Source organism: Trichechus manatus, unplaced genomic scaffold, assembly GCF_000243295.1.
Source record: "Trichechus manatus latirostris isolate Lorelei unplaced genomic scaffold, TriManLat1.0 scaffold00140, whole genome shotgun sequence".
NCBI lineage: Eukaryota > Metazoa > Chordata > Mammalia > Sirenia > Trichechidae > Trichechus > Trichechus manatus.
Genome location: NW_004444076.1, coordinates 3,862,849 through 3,874,877, shown reverse-complemented (window position 1 = coordinate 3,874,877; position 12,029 = coordinate 3,862,849). Strand labels below are relative to the sequence as shown.

General features: G+C 40.4%; 2 protein-coding genes across 4 annotated transcripts in view; one reads left to right on the top strand and one right to left on the bottom strand.

The window, feature by feature from the left end:
• The window catches only part of TMEM126B (transmembrane protein 126B), a 10,426-nt gene extending 8,631 nt beyond the window's left edge, over positions 1–1,795 (bottom strand). For all 3 annotated transcript variants that reach the window (XR_002825482.1, XR_002825483.1, XM_004385505.2), the window contains exon 1: positions 1,708–1,795. Coding sequence is in view for 1 of the 3 variants with exons in the window: in XM_004385505.2 (XP_004385562.1) it covers positions 1,708–1,788 (81 nt within the window). In the remaining 2 variants the exon portion in view is untranslated. The remainder of the gene's footprint in view (positions 1–1,707) is intronic.
• A 921-nt stretch (positions 1,796–2,716) lies between these two features.
• The window catches only part of DLG2 (discs large MAGUK scaffold protein 2), a 2,186,317-nt gene continuing 2,177,004 nt past the window's right edge, over positions 2,717–12,029 (top strand). The window contains exons 1-2 of the mRNA XM_004385499.2: positions 2,717–3,185; positions 3,649–3,815. The gene's annotated coding sequence lies outside the window, so the exon portion shown is untranslated. The remainder of the gene's footprint in view (positions 3,186–3,648; positions 3,816–12,029) is intronic.

Genomic DNA, 12,029 nt, shown 5'->3' with positions numbered 1-12,029 from the left:
TTTTTTTTTGTTTAGAGTTAAGTTTTTGCCTCTCCCTGACATCCAAATTGAAAAAGGAAAGGAAAAGATAGTAATATCTACAAAAAAAACAAAAACAAAAAACCACACCAAACCTGTTGCCATCAACGTCGATTTCCAACTCATAGCAACCCTATAGGACAGAGCAGAACTGCCCCATAGGGTTTTTAAGGAGCAGCTGGTGGATTTGAACTGCTGACCTTTTGGTTAGCAGCCAAACTCTTAATATCCAACCTGTTTAATGTACTAGAAAGGCAGATGTCAGTACCATGATGATTTTCCAGAAACCATGGATACATTTTTGTTTTACTGTTGCCCACTTCATTGAAATTCCCCATTCCTTACCAAAAAAACTTCCAGGCAATACCTACAACAATCTCTTACTCAGTCTATACTGCCAGCTCTGTACAGGGAAAAGAGACACCGGGATTATGATCCTAAAATACTGAAACAGGACAGCAAATATTTATTGAGTGCCTACTTTTTGTAAGACATTGTCAATACAAAAAATTGTCTTCTTTACACTCCATTTGGGAAAGTAGAGAAATAGACCGGTAATCTTCAGAAAGATTTTTACAAGTATTGAAATGTAAAGATTTTGCTATAACCAACATTTTATCTAAAAATGAACTAGTCCAAGTCACTCAACTGGCCACCACACTTATACAAGTAAAGGTGCATTTATGAGTCAGAATGACTCACAGCAACTGGAATAGTCTGCAATGCTTTTTATGGTTTTCATAGTATTATGTGTATTATTTCATCTGACTGTCAGAATTTTATTTAACATTCATCATTTATGGAACACCTGGTATATGACAAACACCTGGGTAATCAAGTAATAGTCATGTCCTTAGGAGCCCAAGCCTAGCAGGAGATCAGGACAAAAAAGCAGACAATTAAAACGCAGAACGAGGTTGCCATAAAGAAACAAAAAACGTCTACTTAACCTAGCCAAGGAAGTGTGTGAAGGTTTCCTGGAGGAAATGATATTTAGGCGAGGATCCCAGCAGAACTGGAGGCGTAGGGGGCTAGGTCGGGAGAGATGAACTGGGGGAGGTGGGTCTGGCGAAAAGGGGCAGGGACTATTCCAAAACCAAACCGACGACTGTAGACTCCCAACTCGACTCATAGCGACCCTAAAGGACGGAGCAGAACTGCCCCATAGGGTTTCCAAGGCTGTAATCTTTATGGAAGACTGCCACATCTTTCTCTCGCAGAGCTGCTGGTGGGTTCCAACCCACGACCTTTAGCTTAGCAGCCCAGTGCTTAACCACTGCATCACCAACGTTAGTCGAAGAACTGTGCAAAGGCTCAGAGGCAAGAGAAAACAAGCTGCAGACAATCAGGGCTAGACTATGTGTCTTTCCTCCAAAGTCCCTGGGTGGTGAGAACAAATGGTTAGAGGTTCAAGGTGCCTCGGGAGAAAGGCCTGGCAATCTACTTCTGAAAAATCAGCCATTGAAAATCCTACGGAGCTGACATATGGGGTTGTGATGGGTAGGAATCGACTCTATGGGCAGCTGGTTTACTGGTACTCTCTCCGATTCTTTACAGTAGGAACTGGGGCATAACTGCGCCCTGCATGGACTTGGAGCTGTTCCTTTTGCTTTTCGAATCCCCTTTAGGTGCATCATCTCAGGAGAGTCCCCAAAGTCAGGGCCCATACCATTCCGGATTTCCTCCTACCTTGGGCACTTCCCCAGCTTCCACCGGCACCACACCTCTATCCGCCAGCTGAGCACCACCTCCACGCCCGAGCGCCGCCATTTTGGCGGCTCACGTGATCCTTGGGTGGACCGGGGCCCAGAACACCCCGGGCGGGAAGTGGTGCAGGCTCACGCCTCTTGCGCTCAGCCCAAGCACCCACCCTACCCAGTCAAAAGCCGCGCCCTCCATCCTGGCTGTGATTGGCCACGGCGTCTAGAAATTACGGCCACTCATTGGCTTCGAGGAAGACCCGACGATAGTGAGCCCGCCCCTCTGCTAGCCCCGCGTCCCCTCCCCGGCAGTTTGTCCGCGTCGCGCTCTCTTCTCTTATCCTGAGGGGAAAAATGGGCCTCTCCGAGCCTATGCGTGTTGCTGCGCGCCGTCCACACATCACGGCAGCTCCGTTAGCTAGGCTTGAGCTCTTTGCCCCTTTCTCTGAGGAAATTGGCCCCCTCTGGCCTGGCCCGTGTATTACGGCTCCGGCTTCTCGGGCACCTCCTCTTTAGAACCTTCACCGGCCACCCGGGGCCGCCAGAGTACCCCTCACTAGCCTCCTCCCCTCGCGGCCGTCTGACTCCTCTCCCCATTCTTTAGTCCCCTCACATTCCGTCCTCTCGCCCCTCTTGGGAAGGGACCGGAAAGAAATTTGGCCCCCGCTCCCCTACGCCAGAAGACCCCCTTGTCAGCTAGTGTTTCGGGTTGGGGAGCGCTGTGAAGAGGCCCGGCGCTGTTTGGGGCACGTTAAATTCCCAGCAATATCTCCCAGACCAGCAACCCCCGACCCTCCAGACTCCATGTCTTAGAGAAGCCAAATTCGAGAGTTATATAATTTTTAGTGCTGCTCTTCCTCCTGCCTGAGGAAACACTTCATCGCGTGGAGGGTGCAGGACATTTCAGTGCTCTTCTATATAAGAACGGGGTGTGTGGGCAGGGGTGGCAGCGGTGGCAGAGAGATTTCTTGTCTTTTTTTTTTTGCAAAAGGAAGGTGGGTAGTTTGGAAAGAGATTGAGAGAAAGAGTGGATGTGGAAGCCAAGCCGCTGAACTCTCATTTAGGAAATCGTGGACCGTTTGCATAGCTTATGCTTACATGCCTAATACTACTACAGCGTCTCTAAAAACACCTTTCGGGGAAGGTTTGGTTTCTTCTCATGAACAGTCTGTGTTTTTCCTCGCTGGATAGGTAGCTGTTTGGATGCGAAGAGATGGCATGATGTGAATGACTCCAGTGTGAAGAAATCTGCTTCGCCAACTCATCCTGCATCAAGTGCCCATTGAGTAGCACTGTCACTTTAATGTCTCTGTGCCAAGGGATTGCTTTCCTTCTTTTCAGTCCTCTCGGTTAATACACGGGAGGATCAGAATCAGAGGGACATTAAAGAACAAGCCTGGGGGGCTTGCAGAGCACAGAAGAAAAAAATCAAAGTGACAGCAAGCTGGATCCTATCTGACTGAGGGGGTGAGATCCGGAACTTCTGGTCCAGTAAACAGAAAGGGGTCTTCCAGTCTGTGTTCTGCCCCAGGGAGCTGTTGAAACTCACCTACCTTTTTAGACACCAGTTTTTCTTTTTGGGGAGGGGAACGAGTGGGGTTAAATTTCTTTATAAAGAATTGAGGATCTTTATCGTCAACTAGTTCATCTTTCAACTTGGTCATGTATAGAGTGAAACATCCGTCTAAATTTGGTTTGTGCCTTAATTGAACTTAGTCATTGAACTTCCAATATGTTGCTGCTTGAACCGGAGTTTTAATAATATTTTCTATGCCTACAATACTTTTCTCAGTTTTTTAAATCAGAATAAATATTTTATAAAAATTGAAAAACTTGAAAAACTCAAAATTTATTTTTCTTTAAACTCTGGGGCAGCGTCAAAAGTTTAATTGTGGAAAAAATACATCATTATTTTCTTTATGTGAAATAGAAGACTCAGCTTGGATTTCAAAACTGAACAGTGAAGTGGTTTGCAACAGTTACCTGGCTCTTGGCATGAATCCAGCTGAATTGAGCTGAGACCTGAAAAGATATCTTGAATCCTGTGGCGGTGGAAAGACCCAAGAATGCCAGTCAAGAAGAAAGGTGGGCTATGAGGCTTCCTGTATAATATTTATTTCTCCCTTTTTTTGGTTCTGGTATTAATAATTTAAATTTTATTCCATTTGAGGGTAAAATTTTGGTTTGGGAAAATATCTATGTTAATGTTTATTCAGTGGTACATCATTCAGTAATATTTTGCTAAAGTAAAAGTAAGGACTGTGGTATTCAATTTGGAGCCAATTCGATGGCAACTAACAACAGCAAAGTAATTACAGACATTTGTGATTTTGTAAATCAGGTTATCTAAATCACCACTTATAATAAGAATATATTCAGTGCCACAGATTTGGGATTTTCTTTAGCTTGTTTTCTTAGATTGTTAAAGGTTACTTTTAATCAATTAAAAAAAAAACTGTACAGTGGAGCTTTTCCCCATGGATTTAATATTCATCATGCTAATTACATAATTGTAAGAGATAGCACAGTAATTTTGTTTGCCTTGAACAAACTTAGAGATTTACAGTTTATCTTTTGATTTAAAAAATGAAAATAAATTTCATATTTATCTGTAATGTAAATCTTCACTTTTTGTAATAAAGCACAACTTTGGGAACTGTTGTGTTTTTCTAGATACATATATTATCCAATAGCATAATTGGCCAAGTTCCCCAAATGAGCCAAACACCTAGCTTCTCCCTCTCCCTGCCCCAACAACAATCAATATCCAGTGGATTCCTGAAGTATGGTCTATTTATTATAGGTCAGACCTTGGGGATTCATGTTATTCTAGATCTACCCCAGGTTAACTTTGTACCTAAGTTTCTTAGTGAAACCAGTTTTTTTTTTTTTAACATGATATGGAAGATCAGATCAACTATAATCATTTTCTCAAGAGTTTTGAATCAAAATTTATTTGAACACGCTAGAACTTTACTGGGCTAGCATAGATCCAAATATTGGCCAGTTATGGGAGTTGCTGCAATCTGAAACTAAAGTTCTGGGTGAACTGTAAATTTCCTGCATCCTGAGGCATGTTCTACCATTGTCAGTGACCAAAGGTAGTGAAACCTGGGCCCTGAAAGGTGTTTAATCTTTCTACCCACGGGTTTGGAAGACACGTTGTGGAAAATTGTAATCGGTGGGATGTTTCATCCAATCTAGTGTCTGTAGAGTTGGAAAATGATACATAAAACCTTGGCAATACCTAGAACTGTCCCTTTGCACACTGGGGTTTAAGACTGGGATTGTCCCAGCTACCCTCAAACTCACCCTCACCTCCCTTACCCTGATACTATCACTGAGAGAAGTAGCCTCTATATGAGATCTTGGAGCCACACCTGTGCACATTTGAGACCGTTGGTTTATCTGGAAAAAGAGTGGTTTTGGGAGGAAAGCTAATAAACAATATGGCTCTTTGAGTCATTTAGTTTGATCTGTCTTTCAATTCTTCCCACCATTTATAGACACAAATCACTCTAGACAGTGTCCCTTTTGGACTGCCTTATTTTGAGCTAATAATTGAATCAAATACATTGTGTGAGAGACAGAGAGAGAGAAAGAGAGAGAAGAAGGAGAGGGAGAGAGAGCAAGAAGAGTGAGAGGAGAGCGGGAGAGAAAGGGATAAAAGGGTAGGTGGGAAGGATGAGGAGGAAGGGCAATTGATGTTCTAGGTATAAATTGCTAAGGGTGAACTTAAGGTTTCTAAACCCAACAGACTGCACTTCTTAAAAGTTTCTATCTTTAAAGGAACTGTTACAAAAATTGCCAAGTTATTGATAATTATAATACTTTATGAGAAATAGTTTAATGTTCATTCCCTCCCTCCCTTCCTTCTTTCTTCTTTGTTCTCTTTCCTCACCTTCCCCTCCCTCCCACCTTTTCCCCCTTCTGTCTTAACAATGAATTGATTATAATGGATCAAATTTTTTAGGCAATCAACAAGTTCTAACTAGCAAAATAAATATATATTTTGATTATACTAAAGTGTATGCATTATGTAACTTATTTTCTGAACTGATATAGTTTAAGAAACATTTTATCTTATTTTTAATATCTCAAAACTGTTAGTATTGAGATACATATTAGAATACTATAGACAACTAGCCAAGCAAGTTATTACAAGTGCATTATAGTTTTTAAATTGGCTAAGCTTACTATCTGTACTGTTTCTATAAGCAAAAACAAATTGTAAAGTATGTTGTTGTTGTTATTAGTTGCCATTGAATCAGCTCCAACTCATGGCAACCCCATGTACAACAGAACGAAACGTTGTCCAGTCCTGTGCTATCTTCATAATAACTAGTATGCTTGAGTTCATTGTTGCGGCCATTGTATGTTTCGAGTGACTTCCAATTTACAAGACTCATCTTGCAGCATTATATCGGGCAGTATTCTGTTGTGACCTATAGGGTTTTCATTGGATAAGTTTTGGGAGTAGATTGCCAGGCCTTTCTTCCTAGTGTGTCTTAGTCTGGAAGCTCTGTTAAAACCTGTCCATTATGGGTGATCTGCTAATATTTGAAATACCAGTGACATAGCTTCCAGCATCATAGCAACACCTAAGCCACTACAGTATGACAAGCTGACAGATTATAAAGTACAGCCTAGGTTTATTGTGTAGGGAGCAGTGTCCTCTGTCATCTTGATTCCTTTTTTTTCCCTTTTCTTTGTTAAATATGGTAGATATGATGGAAGAGCTAGACTTACTGTAATTTTAAAGAATAATTATACCCAGTGACACAAATATTTATCATTGTTGCGTATATTCTTATCAAACTACGAAGTTTTCATAAGGCAGATTTTATTTCGGTGTTTATTTTATATGTTGTTGTCAATGTACCTGATAACATGCAACCACAGGGGGAAGTGGATGAGTGTAACATCCTGGTAAGTCCCTTTCCAGGTGCTATTCTTGACTGCTCCTAGATAAGCTGAAACTGCTGTATCTCAACCTCCTATATTCACTGCTCTTTTCCTTTAGGATGTTACTTCCTACTTGTCCCACTCTAATCTCTTCACATTTTTACAGATCTGAGTTTTAGCAACATAAGATCCTTCTATTTCTCTGTTAGGGATATTCCCCCTGCCCCACCCAACATTTGTTTTCCATTCAAGATTCTCTTTTCTACAGTAGTAAATTGATTTGCTTCCAACTGAACCTTTAGGATATCTTTGACCTATTTTGTGAAAATTTAGGGCCAATCCAAGATAAGTCATATTAGCATTCTCTGATATAATGCGAGATCATGGTGTATTGTACGGGCTATTTCCACAAGACTTCTTGAATTCATTTCATCTGATTTCATGTTGGATTAATGTAAGAAACAAAAGTTAATGATAGTTGTGTCTGTCCCTGTTGTTTCAGTGGAAAGTTGTTTTAAGGATAAATGTACTTTAACAGAATTTTTCTGTACAGTGCAATTTCCTTTTTGAACAGTTTTTCATTCTCCTTATTGTCATTAAATATGTGAATGAAATCAGTACTTCAAATACTTTGAGACAGATGCTCTTTTCATTTCTGTATTCTTTTTAATTGTTCTATTAACTGTCTTCTGAGCTTCTTTTAAACTGGTATAAAAGTCTGCCTGCCGTTATTCACTTAAATGACATACTGAAATTTCCTTTGAATTCTCCTTTATTTGCAGTTGTTCTCTGTGATATAATAGCGTATGTATAAACTGATTTTTTTTTACCATCTACTGAAAGTTAAATGCCATTATTATTATTTTTTTCAATAATATTTTATTGTGTTTTTGGTGAAAGTTTACACAACAAAGTAGGTTCCCATTGAACAATTTCTAAGCAAATTGTTCAGTAACATTGGTTACATTTTTTAAAATGTGTCAGCATTATCATTATTTCTTTTCTGATTGTTCTGTTTCTAGTAATATAGTTTCTTTGCCCTATTACCTTCTCATCTTTGCATTAAAGTAATTGTTGACCGTTTGGTCTCACATAGATTATTTTTTAAAGGAACATAATAGTCACAGATGATATTCCTTATTTTATGAGCCAATCTGTTATTTAGTTAAAAGATGACTTCAGGGGATAATTTTGGTTCAAGGTTTAACGAGTATCTCAGGGCAGTAGTCTCAGGGAGTCCTTTAGTCTCAACGGGTCCAGCAGGTCTGGACTTTTTAAGAATTTGAGTTCTGTTCCACATTTTTCCCCCATCCTATCAGGATCCATCTATTGTGGCCCTGAAGAGCAATGGTAGTTGGGCACAATCTTGTTCTTCTGGTCTCGGGGTAGATGAGACCGTGATTCGTGTAGACTGTTAGTTCTGTAGACTAGTTTCTTCTCTGAGTCTTTGGTTTCCTTCTTTCTATTTTGCTCATGATGAATGAAATGCCATTATTTTTATAATTAGTATGTGTTGATATTGTAACATTTTAAAAGAAGTTGAAAAATGATATATAATCAGAATTCTAAGACATGAAATTTCCATGTATCTCATGGACACCATTGAAATTGAAATTTTTGCTTCCTGAGTTAGCAGAATTTTAATTTTGCCTTTGCTTTTGGTTGATTGTATACTTCATAAATGTGTCATTTTCTCTCTGGGGACCGAGCCAGAGAGATGAGTGAGGAGGCTGGCCTGAAGGGATTAGTTAAATGACCTGTCCAAAACAAGGGAAAAGAAACTATAAGGAACTGATATGTACCATATGTTTACACAAATGATGCATACCTTCTACATTTGTTTGCCAAACGTTCCCTCTCCCCTTCGAGGTATTTTTGTAAGCACCCTATGCTAATTTTTTTTACAGTAACGTAAAAAAAAAAAAATTGGCATAGTGGTGCTTATGAAAATACCTCGTGAAGGGAGGGAGCAATTGGCAAACAAACGTAGAAGACTCACATTAGTTGTGTAAAAATACAGTGCTTTGTATATATTTCCCATTTTTTCCAGGACAAATTGGCAAAGTAAGTATTCACATCCTTACTTTATAGAGAAGATAATTGAGGTTCAAAGATACTTACAAAATTTAGCATGAGCTTTGGAGTCAGACAGACTTGTTTGAATCTTAGCTCTGCTATTACTAGAAATTTATTTAAACTTTTTAGGTATTAGTTTCCTTACTTGAGAAATAGTGATGACACCATCTAACTTGTTGCTTTGTTGAGGGAGTTAAAATAATATAAGTGTACATAACATATTTGTTATGGATTGAATTATGTCTACCAAAAATATGTGTTGTGAATCCTAATCTCTATGCCTGTGGTTATAATCCTATTTGGGAATGGGTTGTATTTGTTATGTTAATGAGGCAGGATTAGTGTAGGGTGTATCTTGAGTCAATCTCTTTTGAGATATAAAAGAGATTAAACAAGTGGGCAGAGCAGAAATGTGGGAAGATTGATACCAACCCATATGGAAATCTCCAAGAAACCAGGAAACAAGCTGAAGAATCAAGGAACTTCCCCCAGAGCTGACGCAGAGAAAGAGCCTACCCCTAGAGCCAGTGTCCTGAATTCAGACTTCTAAACTGTGAGAAAATAAATTTCTGTTTGTTAAAGCTACCCACTTGTGGTATTTCTGTTGTAGCAGCACTAGAGAACTAAGATAGAATTTGGTGCCAGAAGAGTCGGGTGCTGCTCTAACAGATGCCTAAAATGTCGAAGCGGTTTTGGAATTGGGTAATGGGTAGAGGCTGAAAGAGCTTTAAGGTACCTAATAGTAAAAGCCTAGATTGCCTTGAAGAGACTGTTGGTAGAATTGTGGACATCAAAGGCAATTCTGGTGAGGACTCAAAAGGAAGTGAGGAGAGCTATAAAGTCTCTGTCATCTTAGAGAATTCATATGGCGCCAGCAACAGAATGTTGCTAGAAATATGGACATTACATGTGCTTCTGGTGATGTGAGGCTTTAAAAGAAAATGATGAACATGTGATTGGACAGTGGAGGAAGGGCATTGCTTTTTATGCAGCGTTAGAGAACTTGTCTGAATTATGTTCAAATGTTTGATGGAAGGTAGATCTTGTAAATGATGAACTTGACTATCTGCTGATGAGATTTCTAAGCAAGATCTTAAAGGGGCCATGTGGTTTCTCCTTGCCACTTATAGTAAAATGTGAGAAGAAAAAGATGGACTTAAAAATGAACTGTGCAAAATGAAAACAGAACTTAAAAAGATTTGGAAAATTTGGTTGTACAAACTAAGGACATGTGTCCTAGAATGTTCACTGAGAACATGGCTACACAATCTTTTGTTAAAGAGATTAAGCCTGTGACTGATTGATCTAACCAAGTACCACAGCAGAAAACCCATGAGCTCAGACTGAAGGGGACAGAGAAAGAAAGAAAGGAAAGAACACTGTCTGCTTCTTGGAATTCTACAGGCAGGAAACAGGCCAAAGGAGCTACATCTGTTGTCCTCCAAGAAAAGAAAAGGACAATCCCTGGAGCAGCTCAGAGATCAGCAGAACTATTGGAAAGAGCATCTGAAGCAGGGCCTTCTTGGTTTCAAAGGGTGGGAACACGGTCTCCTGGATCTTAAAGGGTAGGGCCACAGCCTCCTAGGTTTCAAAGAGTTGGATCTTCGCCTGCTTGTTCTGGAGTGTGGAGCTGTTGTTAAGGTGTGCCAGATGGATGAGGTGGTCACTCAAAGCTGAGGGGGTGGGGCTGCCATGCCCAAGGGACAGAAGAATGGGGCCTGCTGGGGCTGAGGGGGTGGGATTGTCACTCAAATGGACTAGGAGAATGGGGCCACCTAAAGCCAAGGGAGCAGAGTTGCCATCCCAGAAAGCTTGGAAGGTAGAGCTGAAGCCCAGGGTCGAGGGACCTCTACTCAGAATTCAGAGGGCATGACCAACACCCGGAGTCTGGAGGGTGGGGCCACTGCCCAGGTGGTCCCAAAGAACGAAGGATTATTTTCAAGCCTTGGGAGCTAATGTAAATTGTTCTGCTGGGTTTTGGACTTGCTTGGTGCCTGTTATCCCTTCTTTCCCTCCAGTTTCTCCTATTTGCAGTGGAAATGTCTACCTTGTGCCTATTCCACCATCGTACTTTGGAAACAGATAATTTGTATTCTAGATTTCACAGGTTCACAGATGAACAGGAATTTTACCCCAGGATGGAATATGCGTAAAGTCTCATCCATATTTGATTTAGATGATTCAGAAGATGAGATTTTGGATTTTGAGTTGATTTAAGACTTTTGGGATGATGTGATGGGGTGGATGTGTTTTGCATGTCACAAGGACATGAATTTTGGGGCGCCACAAGGTGGAATGTTATGGATTGAATTATGTCCCCCCAAAATATGTGTTGTAAATCTTCACCTCTATGCCTGTGATTATAATCCCATTTGGGAATGGGTTGTCTGTTATGTTAATGAGGCAGGATCAGTATAGGGTATATCTTGAGTCAATCTCTTTTGAGATATAAAAGAGATTAAACGAGCAGAGCAGAGATGAGGGACCATTGGTGCCAAGCCACATGGAGCTCTCCAAGGAACCAGGAAAAAAGCTGAAGAGCCAGGGACCTTCCCCCAGAGCTGACAGAGAGAGAAAGCCTTCCCCTAGAGCCAGTGCCCTGAATTCAGACTTCTAGCCTCCTAAACTGTGAGAAAATAAATTTCTGTTTGTTAAAGCCACTCACTTGTGGTATTTTTGTTGTAGCAGCACTAGATAACTAAGATAATACCTAATAGAGTGACTGGCATAGCATATGTATTCAGAACGTATTACTTTTCTACTGCTCTTGCACAAGATCATGCAACTATTAAGTGGTGGAAATACAATTAATACCCAAGTCTGTCTTTCTACAAAGCTAATGCTCTTTACCCTACTCTTCTCAGCTGTTAAGTTTAACTAGCAAGTTTTTTGTGGTGCTGGGACTAACAAGTTTCTTTGCCCTCGGGCCACTGTTCATTCTGCTGTTCAGTGTTGCCTGTTTTATCTAAACCAGACTACTGTTATGGATCTTGTATATTATATACAAAATATTTACAAGTGTCTGCAATTTAGAAATTATTGATTGAGTGTTGCACTTTTTTATTTTAGGTGTGTGAATAAAATAGGTAATGATTGTATTTCAAAACTGAGCCTTACAATCAGGCATAGTTTCTGCTCCTGTTTTTCTGTCATGCAGAGGCTTCGATGTAGGTCCCTAGGATAGAAAGACAGGTAAGACTCCTAGTAGCAGTTGTGGGAGTGGTAGGATAAGTGAAATGAACAGATTGATTGAGATCTATGGCCATCAGTGCATGTGAAACACAGAAGTGCATATGTAGTCAGCAACAGAGCCTATTCTTTGGGTTTTAT